Source organism: Phacochoerus africanus, chromosome 3 (assembly GCF_016906955.1).
Source record: "Phacochoerus africanus isolate WHEZ1 chromosome 3, ROS_Pafr_v1, whole genome shotgun sequence".
NCBI lineage: Eukaryota > Metazoa > Chordata > Mammalia > Artiodactyla > Suidae > Phacochoerus > Phacochoerus africanus.
The window spans coordinates 199,175,441-199,200,060 of record NC_062546.1 but is presented as its reverse complement, the minus strand read 5'-3'; the positions used below and the strand labels follow the sequence as shown (position 1 = coordinate 199,200,060).

The following is a 24,620-nucleotide window of genomic DNA, read 5'->3' as shown; positions in this document are numbered from 1 at the left end:
GGCTTGGTGGCATTCCTGGCCTGGACCGTCCAAACGTCGTGGGTGTGGCGGGGGCAGGGAGGGAATATAGACCAAAGATCCTACTAAAAAACCTTTTGGAGTCTCTCCTTTTGAGAGAATGAGGCAGGGGAGGTGTTACTACTGGGTGAAAAGCACCCTTCTTCTGATATTTTTTGGAAGGGTTAAAACACAAGACCCCTGAACTATTTCATAAACGGCTTCTGAGACTTGGTTCTTGTAGGATTCAGCAAATATTAGCCAAGGTGGAAAAAATTAGAGTGAACAAGCCCTGTAATTAGTTAGGACATCGCGGATATTTGTTCACAAAAACTATAAAAAATGCTGCCAAACTCCATGTTATTTCTGTGGCACAGGAGAAACTCTCATTTTATTAACAAAATTATACTTTGACGTAAGTTACGTCAACATTAATTTTGATTAGTGTTTAATTCCTCTTCAGCGGTAAAAAGGTAACACTGTTACTAACGGCTGGTATCTCTGATTTCTGTTTTTTTGGCTGTGCCTGCAGCGTCATAAGTTTCAGGGCCTGGGATCGAACCTGCGCCACAGCAGTGACAATGCCAGATTCTTAACCCACCGAGCCACCAGAGTACTCCTCCAATTTCTTAAAAGTGTTTTTACTGACCCAAGAGTAATACAAAAATATTTCTAGTGCTCTTTCTATTTAACTGCATGGCACCATCAAAACAGACTGGATTTCTGAAACTAAATACTATGAATCTCCCCTGTGGCTCAGCAGGTTAAGGAGCCAGTGTTGTTATTGCAGTAGCTCTGGTTACTGCTATGGTTTGGGTTTAATTCCTGGCCCAGGAACTTCTGCATGCTGCAGGTATGGCCAGAAAAACAATCCCCACCCACCCCAAAGCCCCCCCAATACAACCCCACTAAATATCATGACATTTCTATTCTTAGAGTTTTATTATCGTCTTCTAAGTTTCAGCAATTATCATTCATAAAGTGTTTCTGGATAAAACAGAGCAAATTTCAAAGGGCTTCAAATACCTATAACTGCCAGGGATTTAATTACTGAGTCATTTTCACGAAAATCAAAGGCCAGGAGAGACTAGTTTGGTGCTTTTATTTTGTCTTTTGTCTTTTTAGGGCCGAACATGCGGCATATGGAGGTTCCCAGTCTAGGGGTCAAATCGGAGCTGGAGCTGCCGGCCTACGCCACAGCCACAGCCACATGGGATCCGAGCCACATCTGCGATCCACGCCACAGTTCACGGCAATGCCAGATACTTAACCCACTGATCGAACCTGCGTCCTCATGGATGCTAGTCAGATTTGTTTCTGCTGAGCCACAACGGGAACTCCAGTTTGGTGCTTTATATGATAATGTATTCTAACAAAGGGAGCAGGAGTCTGTCCTTGATCTAAACACATCAAAAGTAGTAACACACATGCTTCTTCAGCAGCTCCACAGCTCAGAGGAGGCTGCACTGGAGACAGCAAGGGAGTCAGTCTCAATGCCCAGCTCAGGTCTTGGTTCCATCACTCCCTGGCCATATAAACCAGGCAATGTCTCTGAGTTTTCATCCGTCAAACAGGGGTGACACCCACCTGTCTTAAAGGCGGAGGGCTCTTGTGAGGATCAGAGGAAGTAAGAGAGACAAAGGTGTGACAGTGCTACTTACTGTTGGACAGTGAGCACACAAGTGCTCTAACTACGGAAACCTGACAATGAGGTTCTTATAAACCCTTCAGCCTCTCCTGACCTTGCCTTATTAAAAATACATGTTGAGGAGTTCCCGTTGTGGCGCAGTGGTTAACGAATCCAACTAGGAACCATGAGGTTGCGGGTTCGGTCCCTGCCCTTGCTCAGTGGGTTAAGGATCCGGCGTTGCAGTGAGCTGTGGTGTAGGTTGCAGACGCGGCTCGGATCCAAAGTTGCTGTGGCTCTGGCGTAGGCCGGTGGCTACAGCTCCGATTGGACCCCTAGCCTGGGAACCTCCATATGCCGCAAGAGCGGCCCAAGAAATAGCAAAAAGACAAAAAAAAACAAAAAAAAAACATGTTGGAGTGCCCGTTGTAGCGCAGTGGTTAACGAATCCGACTAGGAACCATGAGGTTGTGGGTTCGATCCCTGGCCTTGCTCAGTGGGTTAAGGATCGGGCGTTGTAGTGGGCTGTGCTATGGGTTGCAGACTCAGCTCAGATCCCACGTTGCTGTGGCTCTGGTGTAGGCCAGTGGCTACAGCTCCGATCAGACTCCTACCCTGGGGACCTCCATATGCCAGGAGAGTTGCCCTGGAAAGGGCAAAAAAAAAAAAGACAAAAAAATAAATTAATTAAATAAAATAATAAAAATACATGTATATTTATTATTTATTTTCTTATTTTTTGTCTTTTTAGGGCCACACCCGCCACACAGGGAGGTTTCCAGGCTAGGGGTCGAATCAGAGATGTACCTGCTGGCCTACACCACAGCCAGGGCAATGCGGGATCTAAACTGCGTCTGTGACCTAGACCACAGCTTAGAGCCAACAATGGATCCTTAACCCACTGAGCGAGGCCAAGGATCAAACCCGCAACCTCATGGATGCTAGTTGGGTTTATTAACCACTGAGCCACGACAGGAACTCCAAATACATGTATATTTAACTAAATATCAAAACACTGAACCTGGGGGCTCTGCCCAAATTCAGAATTCTGAGCAGTTTCACCAACTCTCACCTCCTCTTTTAATGCCATCGTATTCTGAGTACCCTGAGGTCAGCGTTTCTGAAACAACATCAAATCAAAGAGATAGAGTCTTGGCCTTAGAGCTCGCAACAGACAAAGCTGTTTGTTAAACACATGTTCCTGGGCGACACGCCCCCTCTTTTTATTCTCAAGCTCATCTATGACCTCAGCCATTGTTTCCCCAGGCTACGGGCGCTGGCATTAAACACACAAAACACAGCTTGTGGTGTAATTTAATTGTAGAGTCCATAACTGTAAGATTTTTAAATTTCCCTTCTAAAACCTATACTGTTTGGGAAGATGATCGCCATGTATTTGAGGAAACACAAATGCTAACATACCTATAGCTTAACCCCAATTCTCTGGTCACTTCTTGAAAACCCAGAGCAAACATCCACTCAGCTGTAAAGGAGAACTGAGATGGTAATAATACTTTGGTCAGACGGGTCCTTACACAGAACACTGTATGTTTTGAGAGGATGAACGACTCAAAGACTTCTTTCTGTCTCTCACCTCCAAACACCTCCCAGAGCTTCACCCTCCGATCCATGCCTCCTGTGGCCAGCAGCCGGGAGCCCGGACTGAACTGCACAGCATTGACCTCCCCGTCGTGAGCGTCCTGCAAGACAAGCCCCCTGCTTCAGACCTGCTCACTGCCATTTCCCAGAAAAAAGGGCCCCAGACAAAGGAACACTGGACTCCTAACCAAAGGTTAAACATCCATCATTACAGCGGGGATTCAGGAGTTCTCTGGTGGCCCAGCAGATTAAGGACCTGGTGTTGTCAATGCTGCAGCTTAGGTTCGATCCCTGGCCCCTGAACCTCCACATGCTACAGCATGGCCAAAAAAAAAAAAAAAAAAAAAGAACACAAATAAACTTATTTACAGAAACAGACTCAAAGACTGAAAAACTTACGGTTACCAAGGAGGACAGGTTGTGGGGAGGAAGGGGTGGGCTGGTTTGGGATGGAAATGTTCTAGGATTAGGTTGTGATGATGGGCGTGCAAATATAAATACAATAAAATTCACTGAATTATTTAAAAAAAAGAGAGAGAGAGAGAGAGGACCCAACCATAAACCTGGGTTCCTAACCCAGGGTCTCCAGAGATTCTATTGTCATTAAATTCTTTTTTTGGGGCAGCACCTGAGGCACACCAGTAATGATGCTAGATCCATAACCCGCTGAGCTACCAGGGAACTCCTATTGTTCCTTTTTTTTTTTTTTGGTCTTTTTAGGGCTCTCACAGCAACAGTGGATCCTTAACCCACTGCGGCCAGGGATCGAACCTGCATCCTCATGGATACTAGTGAGGTTCTTAACCTGCTGGGCCACAGTGGGAACTCCCCACCACCACCTTTAATGGCATCCCTCTACCTAGGAGGTCTCAGATTGAAAACTTGAGATCATGCACCATCACACCCAGGGCTGCCGCTCCTCAGTCTCCAGTACAGCTGCTTCTGTTGGACACGTGTCAGCTGTGAACCACACACTCTGAGAAACACGCGCTGACGGAATCCCACGCTATCAGCTGCTCCATGACCCCACACACATGACTTAAATGTGATGGGAGGGAAAACATGGGCTGCTGGGAGTTGAGGGCAGGGAAGGGACTGTGACATCGAGTGCAATCAGACCTTTTACCAATCATCATCGACCTCCGAGGTGCCCGGGGCTGTCAGGGAATCACGGGAGTGGGGTGGGAAGGGGCCTTAACGGTCCCCCATCCAACTCCTCATCCAGAGCAGGACTCTCTATGACGAGCAAGGTGGCTAATTGCTCAGCCAGGTCCCTGTGTGGAAATAACTACTGAAGTTCCTCTTTACGCCTGGAACTGAGAGCTCCCCCCAGGTCAACCCCGCCCCATCTCTAGAGCCTGTCTTTCTCTCCCCCAGCTGGCTCCTCCGACTCCCCCCACGCAATCCAAGAGCCAGCCTAACTGGGCTGGGCCGCACCCTTCCACCCCACCCCCCTCAACCACCCCATCAGCCCTGAGCCAGGGACTCCCCGTCTCCCTGGGCAGGTTCCATTTCTGCTCCGTCTCCCCGGCTGGGACCCGGATTATTCTCTGGTACTAGGACCCAGCTCAGATTCCAGGTGACAGCCAGGGTGTCACAGCGGCTTCTGCCCAGGCCTGTCTCCTGCCTCCAACCATGTGCTCTGAATGGTCACAATCACACAGATGTGGGTATAAAGTGTGAGGCCAAGAACTGCCCGCTGACTGACTCCCCAAAACAGACCACTGACCAGAACCTCTCGCTCCGAACTGGTGACAGTAATCACGTGAATTACTCTCTAATTTCTCACCGTCCCCAATGAGTTCCCCCTCGCCCCATCCCTCACGCTCCCAATCCCTTCTCACAGAGCCAGCGCGACATTACAGAGGAGGCCTGTAAATAAACTCTGTTCTCTGAAGATACGCAAAATACATCAACGCTGCTTATCAAAATATGACCAATCCTTTCTACCAGACAGCCAAAGGGAGCAAAAGCTCGACGGAAATAAAATGGCAACAAAAAGCTTCGCGAGCTGCAGCAGAAGAGAGGATCCTTCAGTGGCCGGGCTCTGTTTCCAGGAAGTGTGGTGGGGTGTGGGGATAAACCGTACTTACAAAGACACACACGGCGGTCACTGGCACCCTCACTTCTTTACTGGAACCAGGATGGGTATCCACGTTATCCTGGGGAGCAGGAACGGAAGAGAAAGAGCGCCTCCTGAGAAGTAACATACAGAAAAATATCAGGATCGCACAGGCTACTGTCCACCAAACCCTCAGCAGGGATTCAAAGATGTCTTTTATCAACAGCTTCTGCTCCCTTCTGACCCTCTAAACCACAGAACGACTCCCCAGAACAGAAGCATCCTCACCCACCGACAAGCGGAAAGACAGCAGGCGCTTACCTGCACTCTCCTTCTCGCTAAACGCACGGCTCCACAACTCAACACTGAAAAGCAATCCTGAGCAGTAACTGCTGCCCGTCAAGAAACTGCTAGAAATGTTCTCAACCTAACGTAACCGCTTGCTCAGAGGGAGCGCCTCGGTATTTTCCCAGACCCACTTTAAGATGATTCCCAGGCCTCGTCACAGTCATCCTGAGCGTACACTTGTGGTCAAGGCGGAGCTGAACACATGCCAAAAGCGAGCGACCAGCGCGTGCCTGCTGTGCACAGAGCTGACCCCAGCCGCCCGGCTCAGGGCTGACGGCACTCCTAGCAGCATGCAAAGCGTCCTGTTAGCACGGGGGCACGTGACGACGGGGCTGGGGCAGTGGGGAGCAGCATGACTGCCAACGACCCGCACTCGCATGCTGGGCTAAGGGAGGGTAATGTCTTCACCTGGCAGCATCAGAAGAGTGATGTCCCAAAAGGGGAGACTCGGACAGACTAAAGGGTGAGGCCAGAGGTCAGCACGCAGCGAGAGTAAGAGAAAGGAAGTTGAGGAAAAAGGAAGAAGCTCAATGAAAAGCTGAAATTCAGGCATCTGGATACTCTGCACTGAAATCCGGGTGAACTTTTTAAAAATGACTAACAAATCAGGTCTACTGACACACATATCAACAAGCAAGACGAAGGTGTTCTAACCTACCCAAAGATATTAGTGATAGAGTCCAGAAGGCCTCCAGCAGGCTGCGAGAGTCGCTTACTAGAGAGGAGGGAGGACAGGTTTAAACCTTAGAAACATTTTGCCCAAACAATCAGTCAATCAAAAACAGTCCACCAAAATCAGTATCTGGGAGCACGCTTCCCACCGAGTTCCCAAACCCCAGGCAAGAAACCCCTCGCCGTACTGAGCCACCAGAAAACAGGAGGGCAAACCCAGCCTCAGAGTTTCCAAAGAAACATGGCTCCTCAGCCATGTTAACTTCCCTGGAAATACTGCTTTAGACGGTGAGTGAGGCTAACTGACCTAACACTACTCGTGGTTAATAAACGATCCCATTCTATGTGTCCTGCTTTGGCAAAAAATTAACATTAAATAAAATTAAATAAAAACTTAAAAAATAAAATGAAAATCCTAGCGCCCTCGGGAGAATCAAACAGTAATCTAAACGGTGCCACTGCCCGACCAGGCCCGTCTTTCTGGAAGCCAGAGACTCGTTCTTGCTCTTCCTCCCAGCACGGGGTGGGCAGCACTGAGAGACACTGGCCTCCCACTACGCAGAGGCGACCGAGAAAGACAGGCCCGCTCTGGAGCCCTCGAACGCCACGACAGAGCCAGTGGGGCTGCACGTTCGGGCCGGGGCCCCGCGCCACCCTCTGGCCCTGCCCACAGGCGGGCTGCCGGGCCGCCTCTCGGGCGCTGCTCTCCTGGCACAGCCTGTCTACTTACGTGGCTGCTCTGCTGATGGCTCGCACGGGAGAGGTCTCCTCAGGGTGATCGGAGGTTTCATCTGCAAGGACTTCAATGTCATCATCCCTGGGAAGGAGGGCAGAGGCAGGGTCTTGGATTCTGCTCAACAGGAGCTGGGACGCACCTGCTCTCCAAAGGCCAACACCAGCAGCCCTTCCGAGCCACACACGGCCTGTGGCACTTGACTGGGACAGAGGGGGCTGGTTAATGGTTCTCTGGAGAAAAAGGAGCTGCCGCCTGAGCAATACCAAAGGCACCAATCTGTTCAAACCGAACCCAGAATTCCAGCTGGAAATAACTTTAGGAGTGAGCTTTGGATCTTTGTAGGTCTCAACGCAGCGCCCACTTGGAAAGCAATGAAGTAACAGCTCATTGAGTCTGTAACCAGCCCACCAGGACCACGGCGGAGCCTCCGCATCACAAGTCTGGTTTAGAGCTAAGGGCTCCTGCGGGCCAAGGACCGCACTCCGGCACTCGCTCAGGAGACCGGCTCGGTGACACGGAGGGGAGCCGGGCAGCTGCGGGGCACAAAGGGACGCCAGGGTAGGGAGAAGGTCCAGGCCAAAAAGAAAGGGGCTGCTAAGAGGGCATGGGAACCAACAGGCTCATCCCCGACTCGGCTCTAAACGTCACCTGAACAGGGAAGGACAGCAGAGCACAAGCGAGACGCAACTGCTCCCTGACGCTGAGCGTCTCCGACGTGGACAGCCTGCCACGTCTCACAGCGAAGAATCGAGGTGCAGAAGCACTCCCTCGCTGCTGCGCCTCCCACTGGAGGCAGAGCTCCCGGGAAGCCCCCCCAACCCCTCGGTCTTCCGGGTTGGGGGGAAGGCAAATAATTACTTCGGTCTTAGTGACTTCCCACCGAGGTGCAACCTTGGTGGAAAAGTCTAACAATAAAATCTAACAACCCGAGACTTTATTACCAAATGTTTGGATTCACAAGAACTCGGAGATTTTTCTGTGATTACCTGGACTATGTAAATATACACTTCAGAACTTGTTACCAAGCCAGTTAAACCAAGTTCCAGTGAATGTATCTGCCTTGGCTACTGATTCTAGGATCCCCTGCAAGTGAACCCAGTCTCGGCTGATTAGGGAACAAAGGCAGGCCTGAGGACACACAGAGGACAGGCTGGGCTTTCTTCTCCTCTCAAGCGGTGGTTTAGGGGAGTCGCTTGTGTTCGCGCAAGGGTGATAACGGAACAGCAGGCACGGCAAACATGAGCTGAGCCTATGTCAACAGTTTAGGACAGAAGCAGAGAGGAAGAATAGGCTTTCCAGTCAGACACCCCTAGTTTTCACTCCAGCCCCGGCACTTCCTGTGTGGTTTTGGGCAGAATGCTCAACCTTTTGGTACTTATTTACTTATTTTTCTTTAGGGCTGCTCATCTATGCCACAGCCACAGCAATTCGGGATCCAAGCTGCACCTATGACCTACACCACAGCTGAGAGCAACTGGGGATCCTTAGCCCACTGAGCGAGGCCAGGGATTGAACCCACATCCTCATAGGTACTATCCAGGTTTGTTTCTGTTGAGCCACAATGGGAAGTCCCTTGACCTTTTAAAATTGTGTTATACCTAGTCTCCTGTTTATGCTGGCCAAGAGGAGGCAGCATAAGAGGAGGCAGCCTCTGTAAGCTGTTACTTTTAAGGAAACCAAACTCACTTCCAGGTCAGTCGTTTATCTAGGTTGTAGCTTTAGGCAAATACACCTGAGATTTAGTTTCCTCCTGTGACAGTAAAGAAGACATACACGCAAGCTACATTTAAGGCAAAGGCTTTATGAGAAGCTTTGTTTTCTGATAAATCGAGACCTCTGTCTGGCAGATGAGTCCTAACTAAATTCAAACCACTCCCCTCCATTTACAAGGAAGCAAACCACGTTTATAAAAGGATCATATCGCTAATACTATATTCCAGAATCTATTTTATGAGAGGAAAAAACCCACACACTGAACCAGAGCAAAGGGAATTTAGTTACGAAAATATCCACCACTCTCAAAACAAAGCTTCACATCTCAAGGAAGACCCTCTACCCAACTCCAGACTAGGAAAAGCTCCACGTCCACTAGTTCTTTTGTTCTAGATCTCAGGTCTTACTTACGCTTCAAGGGTTTGCCCAAACCTCCACCTGATATCACAAACCAGGAAGAGAGCAAGAGACAGAGCCCCAGCCCAGCTTCACACTGCCCCAGCCCCAAGGTGGGACAGAAAACGGATCAAGCTGTCAGCGGGAAAACAGCCAGGCTACCAGTGGTTAAGGATGCAGGGAGTCAGAATTCACACTCACGGCTAAGACTATAAACTGGAACATCTTCCCAGAAGGTAATGAGTGTTTTTCATTTTCTCCCTTTGGTTTTTCAGTTTTCTTTCTACAATCTGTAAAATGGTTTTATAGAAATAAAACACTGATTTTCATCTGCACGTCTCTACTCACTGTTCAACTGGCAGGGGTTCCTTTGCTGCTTCTGCGAGTTCCTTCTGTAGCCGGGCTTGCCGCCGCCTAAAAAAGAAAAAAATAATAAAAATAAAAGGCCCACTATTTCTGTCTACCTAAGGAAAGCATGGGGTTTTGGCTCCGAAAACACTACTACCTCTATTACAACACATTTGAACATTCAGTGCATTTAACAATTGCCCTGGGTAAAGATACTCAAAAGTCCCAAACCCACGTCTGCAACACCTGTAAGGATTCCGTTATGACAGATTTCAGCAAGGCCCTAAGGAGGGATTACATTATTAGAGCAGAGAACCAGCAAAGGAGAAGCCTGCCTGTGGGGACCCAGGGCCTCTCAGGACAGAAACGCTCATCAGGTTTGTCCAGGGGTAGTTGTGGTCAAAGCAGTTTCCTTTTTCTCTCTTTTAAAATTTTATTTTAGGGCCGCACTTGCAGCCTACGGGGGTTCCCAAGCTAGGGGTCCAATCGGAGCTATAGCAGCCGGCCTACGCCACAACCACAGCCACAGCCAGATCCGAGTCGTGTCTGCGACATCCACCGCAGCTCACAGCAAGGCCGCACCCTCAACCCACTGAGCAAGGCCAGGGATCGAACCTGCGTCCTCATGGATGCTAGACAGATTGGTCTCCACTGAGCCACAAAAGGAACTCCCAAAACAGTTTTCTATGGTAAACAGTTTTACACTGACACGCCACAAGCATAAATTGTAATAAAAATTTGCTTGTACCTGGCGTGGTTTTATTATTTATAGGTTTGAACTCATTTAACCCTTATAACAAGGTTTAGCCATTTTACAGATGAGGAAACTGAGGTACAGTGAGATTCTTAAGCCATCAAAATGTGCACAGCTTCAACTTACTAGGGCTGGACACAAGCTCTGCTGCAGCAAAATTTTAATGTGGTCATGCAGCATTCCACTCTGTCCCCTTCTCAGAGCCATCTTGTCTCTCCTCTCCAAGTGCTGAATTCTGCGGGAATTTTTTTCTTAAAAAAAGGAGCTCCCTTGTGGCACAGTAGGTTAAGGATCTGGTGTTGTCACGGCTCTTGAGTTGCTGCTGTGGCATGGGTATTTCATCCCTGGCCTGGGAACTTCCGAATGCTGCAGATGTGGCCACGAAAAAAAGACTTCTGCTGGAAAAGCAAATCGCATCTTTCTTTCTTATTTTTTCCTTTTTTTGGGCCACACATGTGGCCCAGGCCAGGGACTAAATCCAAGCTGGAGCTGTAACCTGTGCCACTGCCGTCACAATGTCGGATACTTATCCCACTGTGCCACAGCGGCAACTCCTGAAATTTTTTCCAAAAAGCTTCTATCACAGTGGTAATTCTCAAAAATGGGCAAGGTGGTCCAGGTGTCACATTAAAACCTGGAACGCGATGAGGCTCTAAGTTGAAGAACTGCTTTCCACTCTGAATCTCAAACCTGAAAGACGAAGTCCGTCTCACAGGACCAGTGACAAACAAGAAATACAGGTGAACACATCTGCCTCAGCTGGACCAGACAACCTGTAAATTACGCGTCTCTGCGGGGAGAGCGGGGGTCTCAGGGGCGCTGCAGACAAGAGAAGGAAAGGACGGGGCTGGAGCCACGGCCGGGGGGTGGGGGGTGGGTGAGACAAACGCTCGCAGCCCGCCTGCGCTAGAGGAGCCGACAGGCAACGGCCTTCTTTCTCGGCCCCCAGGCTCCCTGAGTGCGTGGGACACAGCGGCCACCGTGCTGCCAGGGGGACACACCCCAGTCTGGTGCGGGAGGAGAACGTGAAGCGCTGTTTCCAAACAGTGCTCCGCTGTGACCCAGGTACGCCGCAGCTGCTGAAGAGGAAGGACGGGCAGGAAGCGGGGAGGCTGCTAAGGCGGAACCAGCAGACTTGAGCAACGACCAGAACCCCGGGCCCCGCACGGGGCGATCAGGTGTTCACGGGTGCAGGGCACACGCCCAGGGAGACGGGACGCAGCAGGGCAGGCGTGTCACGAGCCGCACACCCCACCTCCGTGGGAAGGCCTGCTCATTTCTCTCGAGCTGGCTATCGACCCGCAGCGTGACGACTCCCAGGGAAGCCCGGGCTCCTCGCCAGCCCTGTGCTGCCTGAGAGCTGCGCGTTCGAGCCACACGAGTTCACTTCCACGTGACAGACAGACAGACAGACGTAAAAAAGGGCAGCTCACTCTTTCCGAACAGAAACTAAGACAATTAGCAAATACAAAAAAGCATAAAACGAGAACACAAAACCATACCCCTCACCACTCAGAAATAAATGCTATTAACAACATGCTGCCTTGCAATCTTCCTAAATCCGCTCACGATGTGGATCACGTTGTGTGAAGTGACCTCTCATTTGCAGTTACATTAATTTCGCATACAAAGTGTATGTATCTTTTAACTGACTTGGCCAAAACCCACTGTATGAAAGTATCACACTTTTTTCCAAGAAACGTACTGCTTCTAACTTTTCACTACTGTGAACAAGGGACCATCACAAAATTGTACGTGTGAACAAGCCTCACCCCTTACTAAGGATGAAGTCCTGCAAGCGGGAACTCTTTGCAGGCGTCTGCCATCCCCAAGGCCCTTCAGGGGGCTGCAGGAAGCAATGCGAGGAGCCCTTTCTTCTTTTTGCTTTTTAGGGCCGCACCTGCGGCACATGAAAGTTCCCAGACTAGGGGGAGAATCAGAGCTGCAGCTGCTGGCCTACACCGCAGCCACAGCAGCTCAGGATCCGAGCTGCAACTGAAAACCTACACCACAGCTCATGGCAATGCTGGATCCTTAACCCATGGAGCGAGGCCAGGGGTCAAACCCCCAACCTCAAGGATCCTAGTCAGATTTGCTTCTGCTGTGCCATGAGGGGAACTCCACGCCGACCCCGCCTACGGCTCTTTTTAGGAGCTCTCTGTGCTTCATGTCCGTCCGAGCGCTTGCCTGTCCCTGCCGACTCTGTGCTGAGGACACCTGCTTTTAACAGCCTGCCCTAGCTGACTGTGAACCTCAAATTTTTATACAGTCCATTCTTGACTACCGTTACTTTTCACGTCTGGCAAGTCCTCTAATGCTCCTTAATTTAGGAATTTTCCCTAAGAGAGACAGCAGATAGTAGCATTTTTTACTTCTACCTTATGGCCTCAGTTTTTACACAGATTATGAAATCTGAAACTATTATCGGGTAGGGTTAGAGCTCCCTGTTATTCTTTAAGGCTCTTTCACTTCCTGTATTCATTCTTTTAGCTTAAACGCAGTAATCTTCTCAAATTCTACTGACATGGGGATTTAAAATCAAATGTTCTAATCTCTGTTGAACTTTTTTTTTTTTTGGCCTGTGCCAGTGGCATGTGGAAATTCCTGGGCCAGGGACTGAACCCAAGCCACAGAAGTGACCTGAACCACTAAGTGACAACATTAGGTCCTTAACCCACTGTGCCACAAGGGAGCTCCTTTTTTTCTAGGTGTGTGAGGCCGAATTCTCATGACTAGCTTCTCAGGTGATTTTTCTTAGGTTTCCTAGGTGGCTAATCACAACCCACGTCCCTACCCCTATATTCAGGTCCTAGCTGGTTGGCCAAAACATCTCTGGGTCATGAGCCCAAGCCCTCCCTTCTCATTCTCAGCTTTGATGGGTGTGTATGGAGGCAGGTGGACCTTGACCATGAAGACAGTAACATATGCCCCTTCACTGAGACTCAGAGCGTCAGGCTGGGAAGCTTCCCTGCAAAGTACACTACTGGCCGCTGGTTAGATAGGTGTTTTTATGAAAAGCTTTGTACCCAGTTTAAGAGTTTTTAATCAGAACTGGGAGCTTAGTCTGAGCAAAGGGGCATTTTTGGGATTTACTAAAGCGGAGTTGACCACCTTATGAGATATACTTAGTCTATTTCCTAATAAACCATCTTCTAGTTCCTGGGCTAAATCCTAACAGGACTGCACTGAGTTAAAAGAAAATGTACCAATGAATATTATTTAGGAATGTCACATCTATTTCCACGTGGGGTTGTCCCTGTGCACTAACAAGGCCAGAATTTTTGGTATAGCTGGGACAGTTTAACAAACTGTAGGTGGTGGGGGCATTCCAATCTTTTTCTAACTCTGGTTTAATTTATATTGTTCAAGAATTAGCTTTTCTCCACAAAACATGGAAAGAATTCACTGGCAAAAACCGTAAGAGCCAAAGCCCTTTTTGAGAGATTTTCCTTTGCTCAGTTGTGAAAGTGTTCTTTTAACACACATCTTTTGTACCTGCCACTGCTTTTTCTAATTTTCTCAGTGTTCCCCGGGGCCCCTGCCGTGCGGTCAGAGCTGCAGGGTTTCTTTTGTTTAATCAGAACGAGGCTGTACTTTCCAAACAATGCAACTCAGTAACAGTGGACTCATCCCCCACCTCGAATCCTTTTCATTCTCTGCATTTAGGCGGTTGGCTTCCTGGGCTTTCTCGGCCATCCATCTGGTGACCAGCTCCTGGTTCTCCTCAGTCGTCTTCCGCAGCTTCTCCTCCAGGGCAGTGAAAGTGATCTGCAGGGCGTCGTACTCATCCTTCAGGGTCTGGTTGGCTCTCTCAAGGTCCTGAAGCTTGGTGCGCAGTTCCAGGCACTCGGTCTCCAGGTCAGAGATGGTCTGCAAGCATTCTGCAATCCTGGAAGCAGGACAGAAAGGAAGGACACCGCGCGGGAGCTGTGAGCCTGGCCATCTGCGGGGACCTCGGCCATCCCAGCAGGCCCCAGGAGGATGCTTCAGGTTTAGCACAACTCACTTGGCCAGGCCCAGCCCCAAGGGTTTACAGGACAATCTCATTAGGCAAGGAGACGCCCAGGTGAAAGCCATCCAGACTAAGACAGACTGAAGTCCCTTTCAGACAAGCAGCATGTGAAGGAAGAGGGAGCTTCTGATGCTGACGCAGAGTGGCAGTGGGAGCTAGGGGGCACCCTGGGCATGACATCAGCTCCGCCACGGAGTGAGAAAGCCCGAGAAGTCCTCCCCTTCTCTAAGCCTCTAGAGACCCCTCTCTGCAGAGTGAGGAAAGAGGGCGCACGGACGCCAGGCTCCCCACCCAGCTCAGGGCCTAGGGTTTGGAGTGTCTCTGTTATCTTGTCTGGCCGGCTTCTCTCAGATCGAGAACAACCCTGCCCCCAAACTCACCCCTGTCCTAAGGGCCAGGCACATGGTTCTCTCAGGCCCGCCACACACAGGAAACCATTGCCCACATGCAGGGGCCTCGGGGAGAACCATGAACGCCTCAGGGACACTTCCAAGAGCCACGCCTTCCCGAGGGTGTGCCTTCCCAAGGGTGTGCCGTCCCTGAAGGCCTGAGGGCATGGGTCTTGCCTTTTCCCTCCTCAGGGCGTAGGCGAGGGCCCCCGGCTAGGCCTACGCAAGAAATGAAATCCAGAGTGCTGAGTCCAGAGGGACTACTGTTTGCCGATCGCCACTGCCCTGCACACAAGAGTTCAGTGAAACAGCAAGTGCGATCCCAGGACCGGGCAGGAAGGAGGTGGGGGCTCTACTCACTTGGCTTCATTCACCTGCATCTCCTTGTCCCTCTGCTGCATCTGGTTATTCAGGTCAATCACCAGCTGAGCTAACTGGTGGGAGAGAAGAAGGCCTTCCTAAACAAGAGATTCTAGGGTCTCAGGTGGAAACAATAGTGGGTTATTTTAAGGGAAAAACAGGGGCCTGGGGCTTGGGCCACGGCACCAGGAAAGACGAGCTGAGCAGGGTGGCCGAGGGAAGGGCCTACAGGGACTCCCTGGGAAAGGCAGCCTTGGGCGGATGAGGAGTCATCCGGGCGACCGCCAGGTTCCTGTGGAGGACGTGTGTCTGTCTAGCCCTCTGCCCCAGCTATCTTAGCCGATAAAATCAACCAGGAGAACTGATGGCAAATTGCACTTTTTCCTAATTTGCCATTAGACACCCCATCCAGGGTAATCACTGCTCAGGACTGATTCTCTCTCACTGAATTTTTCTGTAACTGCAGGGTCCACGCCTCACGAAGGTATTAGTGAAACTCTCAGGTCACCAAGGAGCACGCATCTTTCCTTTAAAATCCCTCCCCTGTACCTTTCATGCCATCCTAGAGCAGGATGGCCTGGCAGTTGTCTTGATGGCTTGCCCACCTGCTGATGGAGGTCTCACACCTTTCGTGGCGTTTCAGTCCCATAGACAGAGCTGGTGACCACATGTGGCCAGGATGGCTGCAAATGCCAGTGCCAAGCGCCTGCCCCCCGTCTTGCCCACCAAGGGACCCGCACAGAGCAGAAGGCAGATGAGGAGAGGGGCTGTATTTACCTCCCCACGTTTTTTGTGCAACTCAGTCAGTTCCTCTTGGTGTTTAATCCTCAGCTGGGCCATTTCTTGGAGCTGACTGTCGTTCCACGCACCATCGTGTCCGGGACTAAGCGCCCCCAGGCAGATGAAGAGAGCATGCAAAAAGGATGGGAAAGAAATGAGACCTCAGACACCTCTCCTCAGGCCTTGGGGCAGTGACTTTGGAATTCAAACCTGTACATGCTAACACAGCCAACAAAGCAGGTCAGTCCTCCGGGCCCCGCACACCTGAGGGAGAAAGGGAGAGACGTGAGAGGGTAAAACCAGCTGACCACAGCTCAAATGGCCAGCCGGGTCAGGAGCAAAGGATGGACTGTGGAAGGAAGCTGAGGCAAACAGGGAGGACGAGGACCCGAGAGCCGGCTCTGCACCGGGCACTGTGCTGGGAGCGGGGAGGAGGCAGGGAACGCAAAGCTCTGCTCGCATGCCGCTGACGATCAGCGAAGAGCAGACGAACAACCGACGAGTGAATGTTCGGAGGCAGGGGGTCAGCTGCGCCGTGAGGACAAACTAAGCAGGATAAGGAAGGGCAGAGAGTGGCAGGGCTCCTGGTCCGCATGGGGTGATCCGCCTGAGAGGTGCACGACTGGAGACAGGAAAGAAGTGAGGACAAGGCATGGGACCCTGGGGGCTGGGTCCTGGGAGCAGAGACAGCAGGTGTCGGAAAGGCTGGAGGTGGCAGCACAGCGGGCTTCTTGGGGGCAAGTGTGATGCAGCCCCCAGTGCAGGTGGCGAGGGGGGTGGGGTGGCTGCAGAGCCCCACAGGCCCGAGGACAGTGGCTCCTTCTATGCATGACCGGAAGCCACTGGAGGGCTTGGAGCAGAGGAAGGACTTACGTTTTAAAAGGATCGCTATGGGTGCTGGGTGGAGAGCAGACTGCAGGGGGGCAAGGGCAGAGACAGAGAGACCAGTTCACAAGCTAGTCTTTGTGCCAGACTCCACAAGGTGGCAGCAGTGGAGCAGGTGAGAGGTGGTCGGATCCCAGCGAGGTCCGCTCTGGAGAGACGGCAGGACCTGCCTCTGAACCAGACGCAGGGGAGTGAGAGAAAGACAGGCATCGCGGATGACTCCAAGACTTTTAAAAGGCCTGAGCAGCGGATCAAAGGACACCCCCCGAGGTGGGCAGAGCCTGAGGGGTGCCTCCCCTGTGGACATCCAAGTGGAGTGGAAACTGCATCAACACGCACACTGAGCTGGAAGGTCAAGTAGAGGCCCAAGCTGGAGGCCGATGTGTAGAAGCGGTCAGCAAACAGATGTATCTGGAGCCATGGACTGAGTTCAGGCCGCCTTGAAAGCAATGCCGTTTGGGAAGGTTAGCAGGTGTCTGCATACTACCTGGGAAACAGCAGCAGGTGACCAGAGGTGTGGGTCAGAGTTCAGGAGAGGGGTCAGCGAGAGCTACAGAGTAAATCCTCAGACTGCAGCGAGGAGGGAAACCGCCGCCCAGGACAGCACACGAATGGAGAGAAGGAAGGAAGATGGTAAGCGGGGACATCGCCATCTGCAGGCAAGGGGGACTGTGCTCCACGTGACCAATACTAAATTAAGGGGAGAAACCTCCGAAGCGTTTTCACTGCGCGCTCTAAGACATACGAAGACTGCCTCCTCTGAGCATCCTAGTGCTTCCTCAATCTTAGCCCGAGAAGAGGCCGCCAAGAGCCTGAAATGGCACACACCTATAAGAAGCCACCCTAAAGCAGGCAAAAGAAGCAACAGGCCTGCGGGACTGACTGTATATGGGGAAGAGAAGGGTTAGAAATGACTTTGATCAAATCTCCTTATTCTAACGTAAAGCAATGTGAAGTATGGAAAACATAAAACCAGCCCCTTCTTCCCAGGAGCTGGCACCTTACAGGGACTCCTGAGACGAAGGCAAGGACACAGGGCACTCATTCCTCTGGCCAGAGCCACTTCCCACTGTATTCACATTCGAGCCAAACTGCTCACTAAAGCCCAATACAGTGCTTCACTAGGGGGAAAAAAACTAATGGCAGATTTTAACAGATTCTTGGGCCTCGCCCCAGGTTCGTTAGGTCCCAAAGGGCCAGTCAGCTGCATTTCCACCATGCTCTTGGGTGCCCAGGGCTAGTGTACAAGGAATCTGAAAAGCAGTGGTCCTCCAATGTTAGAGGTCATCAGGACCCCCCAAAGGTCTTCTCACAGCAAGATTACCGCGGGGCCCATCCCTAGAATGTCTCAAACAGTGGGTCTGGGGTAAGGCCCAACATTCTGCATCTCTAGCAGCTGTAGACTGGGAAAAGGCAAAAACCTGTCGGAATCAACTACTTCCCAGCAGAGTGTCACTTTAATCTATTCAGCAAGCAAAGGGATTAAAACATTTAAGAGGGAACTCAGATAATTGATGAGATGGAGCTTTTAAAGCACGGTGTGTTTTGAGGTTAATTAGAATTGGATGGGCAGGACTTAAGGAGAGGAGGAAGGAGAAAGCAACCAATTAGGTCCTTATCTTCTGTGAATACCCATCTCCTACTAGCAACCCCTCGAGTGGGTCTCCTCCCTTAGGCTCAGGTCCTAGAGAACAAGGACTCTGGCTTATTCACCTCCGCCCCCTAACGCCTGGTCCACACTGCATGCCGTCATGTGTCTCAGGAATGGGAGCGCACATAAGCAACAAAGGGGGTGGCAAATGCAAACCGAGGCACAGATGCACAGGACACCGTGGGCAAAGGCTCTCCAGGCCTGGGTGACTGCAGAGGGGGAGGGGCAGGACATCGAGGGAAAAAGGAATCACAGATGATGTGTGGAAACTATGGGTACCACTAATGGAAGACAGGCTGTGGGGAGGGCTGGTTACCAACACAAGTTTGCGAGAAAGGACGCAGGGTTCGGTCCAAAGAATGTTGGCTACTAACCGACAGTACCTTCCCCTTTCGAAGCACAGGACTTTGGATGACAGATCAAGGATATGGGAATACAGTCAGCAAAACTTAAAAATGTTTTAAGTTTTCAGTTGACTTTATTGTCTTTTTGCCTTTTCTAGGGCCGCTTCCACGGCACATGGAGGTTCCCAGGCTAGGGGTCTAATCGGAGCTGTAGCCACCGGCCTACACCAGAGCCACAGCAACGTGGGATCCAAGCCGCGTCTGTGACCTACACCACAGCTCACGGCAACGCCGGATCCTTAACCCACTGAGCAAGGCCAGGGATCGAACCTGCAACCTCATGGTTCCTAGTTGGATTCGTTAACCACTGAGCCACGATGGGAACTCCAGTTTTCAGTCGACTGACTTTAGCTGACTAAAGGAGAAACAGACTCTCTACATCGAAAGAGGATCAAAACAGAGCCACGAAGACTTTAGTCACTGCAGAAGGCCTCCTAAGACCACAGTGAGGCGCCATCTCCTGAACGGCTGTTTAGCAAAAATGGAGCCGAGGCCAGGCCATCTGTTCCTCCTTCCCACCCCAGCCTCTGCCCAGAGACCGTCTCCACACATAAGGAAACAGGGATGACAGGCAGTTATTTCACAGATGTGGCTTTAGGAGTAAAATTAAGCTATGCCTTGATTTCTGGTTTTTCCCCTTAAAATCCTAAGTTATGATGAACTTTGTTTTTACAATTGCTAAACGTTAGCTGATATGCAAAAAAAGCACATAGATTTTAGAGCAAAAATGGATACTGTTTCCATACAAACCACCAAATTTCATGTGCAAACGTGACAAACAAATGGAAAAGGAGAAGGCACTCTAGAGGGATTCCCTCTGAGCTGCTCTGATGAAGTCGGGCTGTCAGGTTTTTTCGGCCCCTCAAAAAGGGACCCTTACAGGAATGACCTAAGTGAACATATCAGACTCCCCAGCATAAACACACACTCACATATTTAATGAAGCAATACTTACCCTTCCTATTAAGGCAGATTCCCCCAATCTTTCTTAAAGAAAAAAAAAAAAAACAAAACCAAAACCTTTTTGCAACCTGCTAGTTTGATACACACTGAAATATGTTGAAACACACTGAACCAAAAAAGAGGATCAACAGACCAGTACAGCATAAAAAACAACTCGTGTTTATAGGCCAGTCAACTTTGTATCAGCGATCTTATAAATCTGCTCAAGATGCTCATTTGATTATTTAGAAAAAGTGAACCCCGGCAGGCTGGAGGCTGGAGGAGGAACCGGCCTGGCTGAGTGCCTTAAGCAATCTCTCTCAGGCTTCCGGCGTACTGATGAGTCTTCTAGGTGGGTAGGAACATACCTTCCAAAAAATGATTTTAGTTATTCGGCTTCAAAATTTCTTATTTAAAAGGAACTGACAAAAACTGAGGCACAAAAACAGTACTTGGTTTGCTTCAAAATTAGAGAAGTGACAACTGAACCGGGACAAACTTCAGTTAAGGAGGAGACACAAATAATACAGGATAGTTTCAAAATACCTTATCTCATGCCTGTTTGGTATGTCATGCTTTTCAGCTTGTAGCTTATGGGCCAGCACTGAATGAAGATCGGACTTTTCCAGCAACTTGTTATCTATCGAAGGAAAGAACAATTATTATAACCTATGTACACTTTATTACTACTTAATATCTCATAAAGATTTGGAAAAAATCCAGAAGACGACAGGGTAGGCTACACCGTTATCGGGTTTCAAAGTACCAGGCACTGCACTTTGTCACAGATTGTAGCAACTGTCCGAACTCCAGAAGCACACACACCTTTTAAGATACTTGGTGGCCCAAGCATAGAGAGCCCAGCCCAAGGAACCTGTGGAAAATCACTCCCAAAACACCTCCCCTCCCCTCAACAATGCTTTCTACTCCCACTGCTACCTACCTACCTGGGGAAGACGAGACAAATCAACCAACCAAAACACAATGGAAAAAGGAAGCGCGATGCACCTCTCAGTAATAGGGGAGAATATCTGGGGATTTTAATTTTTAGATCAGGGCACTAAGGATACAAATACAAACCAGAGCCCCTGACTTCGGGGAGCTAAGGAAATGTGATATGGGAGTGGGGTGGGGAGGTCAAGCATAAAAAAGAAGAGTGAGTTTTTTACTCATTTCTCAGATGGTTTCACAGGTGAGGATGACTGATGGTCCAGGCAGAAGGTCCAAAGAGTTGTCTCATAAGTGGCTAGAGATAAAAAAGTCAGTGCCAACACATGAAAGGCAGGATGAGAAACTTAGACTTTTTCTTACTGGCAATGCTGAAACAAAATTTTAAAAGCAGGCAGTGACGTGAACAGATATTGATTAGTAAGAAGTCAAACACAGAATTCTGAGGTTTCCTGTTCAGCCAACTGGGCGCAAGATCTTAACTCGCCTGGAAATATCAGAGCAGAGGGCTGGGGGGAAATGAATTCTCTGAGCGTAATAAATGTGACAGGGGACACAGTGCAGGATTTTAAAAGAAAAGGCAGGGCTAGGAATGACATGCGCATAGGGGGCCAGCAAGATCACAGGTGGAGGGGGGGCACTAAGCAAAACAAGAAAGGGACCTCGGGAAACTTATGGAATGCCTACACCTGATGGGGGCCGCCTCAAATCCCAAATGTCTGAGATTCAAGCTGCTCTACACATCTGGCAGGGTTTATGCTAGTGACTCTTCCTGCTAGAAGAGCTTATCCTTCCTCTTAGAGGGTGGAGTTCTAGTTCTTGATATCAGAAAATGAAAACTGGGGAGTTCCCACTGTGGCCAGCTACCTCTATCTACCTGGGGAAGATGAAACAAATCCCAGGTATTAAGATTTGGGTTAAGAATCTGACTGCAGTGGCTCGGGTTGCTGTTGAGGGTTCGATCCTTGGCCCAGCACAGTGGGTTAAAGGATCCAGCATTGCTGCACCTGTGGTTTGGATTCAATCCCTGGCCCGTGAACTTCAGTATGCCACGGGGCCATCTTAAAAAAAGAAAAAAGAAACATTCTGGGCAGAAAGAGACAGAAACACTACCTTCATCTACATTAATTTAATAACTTAGTTCAGCAGAGCAGGGAAGTGAATCCAGCCCGGATGTGCTTCAGTGTCAACGGGCCCTGGTAAGATCTTTGAGATGTCACAGCGGGTGCCCCGTAACAGCAGGCCTTTCAAAGGACTTGGCGTATCCAAGAGGGATTCTTCCTAAAAGTTCCTCTCACCAAAGAGAGAGATGGAGGTGGGGGGGAGAGGCTTGCTGTCCCTGTCCCTTCTTTTTATCTTTCTGCTCCAGCTCAGAGGGAGGGACAGAACAGGAAACTCCGATAGCCTTGGGAGGCGGGCAGTGAAGAGGCGGGCTGTTCCACAGTCAAACTAGAAGTGACCCCCCCCCCCCAATGCCAGCTCCCCCCACAACCGACAGTGAAGATTTTCCGTAGGTAGAGGCCGTCTAGCCCTCTTAGCCCTCATCCCAGGCTCCTCTCCTCCCCAGGCCCCTCTGACGTGCGTGACTCACATCTGCTGTCTGAAGCTGCATTCCCTCTCCAGACCCATCTGTCCTCCTGACCTTTCTCCCAGACCCTTCACCCCCTTTAAGACGTCTACTTCCAATGCGCAGAAAAACATTCAATCGTCAGTGTAATTACAGGCACCTTCCGTTTATAGACAATTATGTCCATGGCTTCACAACACTTGGACGCACAGCACTGTATTTATGAAGCAGGCAGAGCATGTTGCACCCCTGTTTCATGGGTGCCAGCAAACCAGCCTCAGGTGAGTGAAGGGAATGCAGTCAGACCTCCAGCCCAATTTGACTTTCAATGTGTATTACCTTTTAGAGAACAAGCATTTGCTAAAACACCTGATGACTTGAATTCATGTGACCCAAGACGGAATCCCATTTGAGGAAGGAGTTTCCTGTGCTTTTGGCTTTTCTGAAACAGCACTGGGCGGCTGGGGCTTCTCAGACTGTAAGGAATTAGCACAAGAGTGGCACAGCCACCCTTTTCTCCACATCCTAGTTAAGAGGAGGGGCTCGGCAAAAGCAAGGAAAGCTATTTCTTAGGGGATCCAGAGAGAAAAGCAAATGCAAAAAAGAAGCCACTGAGACTGTGTGCCCAACCAGGACCTACCATTTATCCGCTGCACCTTCCCAGAAACATTACCTAATCTCCCACAGTCTCAGTTTCCTCTTTGGAAAAAGGGCAACAATAGGATCTGCCTCAGAGAATTTTTGGAAAGACCAAGTGAAACGATACATGCCAACTATTTACCACAGCACTTAAATTTGCCTGCATATTAGAATCACTTGGGGAGCATCAGAAATCCTGAATCCTGTGTCCCACTCTCTAACACTGCAGTTCAGCTGGCCTAGGGTGTGGTCTGGGCTTTGTAATTAAAAAAAAAAGTCCCCACCTGATTCTCACGTGCCCATACATTCAAGAACCACAAATCTAGTACAATCAGAATTCAATAAAGGACAACACTAGTACTCGAATCCCATCATCAACATAATTTGAGGCTTGCAGGCTTACTTCAAGGGGAAGACAAAACAATAGGTCAGAAGAATGCTTATTTCTTCCCCGAAGTGTGTCATTAGTTCTGGTTAAAAAAAAAAAAAAAAATGGGGGGGAGGAAGTGGGGCAAGGAAATGCTCATTAGAAGGTATCTAAGGGCACAAACACTTCTGTACTCGAATTGCAGCAGCGGGGGTGGGTGTGGGCCACCTCTTTCATACAGAAATTTTCAATAACGGTAAAGACTATGATGTCCCAACTGAAAAATATGTTAAAAGACTCTAAATATTTTAAAATCAAAGAACATCGAGGTGAAGAACAGGTCTGAGAAACGCAAGGCGAACATTTCACTGCACTGAGAAGACGATAATGGCGCGAGTTAATGCCTAAAGTCTGTAACTGTTTCAGTAACGCGATGCCCGAAAACAGGATGTTTCTGGAACCTGGCTATTTAACTACACAAGCGCTGTGTGCACTTGGGGTTTACAAGCAGAAACGTGAACGGTGCCTGCCCGTGACGAATACCCGATGCGGTAGGGAGAGCCTCCGCAGTCACACCCAAAGATAAAAGTGAAGAGCGAAAAAGATCTAAAAAGGCCCGCGGGCGGCGCGGGGGGCTCGGCCTCCGGTTCCCACTAGCGCCCCGCGTGCCTCGGCGGAGTCCACCGCCTGCCCCCGGGCCCGCCCGCCGCTCACACTGCAGGATGATCTCTTCGAACGCCTGCCTCTGCAGCCGGTCCCGGCGCCTCAGCTCCTCCGAGATGTGGCGCTTCCACCGAGGGAAGACAGCGGCGCGGAGGCTCGACGACATATCGCCCGCCGCCCTGGCGCCTCAGCGCCGAATAGCCAAGCGGGAGCAGGCGGCCGGGGCCCGCACCATGAGGCAGCCAGCGCGCGCTGGAGGCCTGCAGCCCCAGCACTCAGCTCCGCGCGCAGGCCGCCGTCGATGCCATCCGGGACGCACTTCCGATCCCTGACGGAAATAGCTTTGAACTGGGCCGGAAGGACCGCCTCCTCACCCAACGTCTTACGCCACACGCACGCACCTGTCGGGCGCTCGCTAATGACACCATCCCGGGGCCGGAAGTGTCGGTGGTAGAGGTGCGGCCGCTAGGAGGCGTGCCGACCACGTTGGAGGCTCAGTCCTGCGGGGTTGGGGGCGGTAGAAGGAAACAGTTAAAGAGCAGTTTCTGTCCACCTGCTGTTTCTCTTGCTTTTCTTTGTTTTATATTTCCTTTCTTGACCTGTCTCCGTTTTCTCTATCCACTGTACCAGGAGTTGTAAACTCCCCACATCGTAGCTGCCTGACCATAGATAGTGACAACCTCCCTAAGCCTCCCTAAGGTTTCCCAGTTTGTAAAATGGGGAAGTTCCCTAAAGCGGGAAGGAAAGATACCTACCTCACG

At 50.3% G+C, this 24,620-nt stretch overlaps 1 protein-coding gene and 1 non-coding gene across 4 annotated transcripts in view; both read right to left on the bottom strand.

Moving 5' to 3' along the window:
• ATG16L1 (autophagy related 16 like 1) overlaps positions 1-24,183 on the bottom strand; it is a 41,238-nt gene extending 17,055 nt beyond the window's left edge. Inside the window, exons 1-11 of one of the 3 annotated variants that reach the window (XM_047773789.1) lie at positions 23,911-24,183; positions 20,222-20,315; positions 15,791-15,896; positions 15,014-15,087; positions 13,890-14,141; positions 9,499-9,564; positions 7,036-7,122; positions 6,292-6,348; positions 6,042-6,089; positions 5,317-5,419; positions 3,219-3,324 (exon numbers count right to left, since the gene is read on the bottom strand). In XM_047773789.1, coding sequence (XP_047629745.1) covers positions 3,219-3,324; positions 5,317-5,419; positions 6,042-6,089; positions 6,292-6,348; positions 7,036-7,122; positions 9,499-9,564; positions 13,890-14,141; positions 15,014-15,087; positions 15,791-15,896; positions 20,222-20,315; positions 23,911-24,025 — 1,108 coding nt within the window. In that variant the 5' untranslated portion in view covers positions 24,026-24,183. The remainder of the gene's footprint in view (positions 1-3,218; positions 3,325-5,316; positions 5,420-6,041; positions 6,090-6,291; positions 6,349-7,035; positions 7,123-9,498; positions 9,565-13,889; positions 14,142-15,013; positions 15,088-15,790; positions 15,897-20,221; positions 20,316-23,910) is intronic. The other 2 variants (XM_047773790.1, XM_047773791.1) reach the window with 2 other exon arrangements.
• LOC125123806 (small Cajal body-specific RNA 6) lies at positions 4,089-4,364 on the bottom strand. Its single transcript, XR_007134182.1, has one exon. It is a non-coding gene; the product is annotated as a small Cajal body-specific RNA 6 (non-coding RNA).
• Positions 24,184-24,620: the final 437 nt, after the last annotated feature.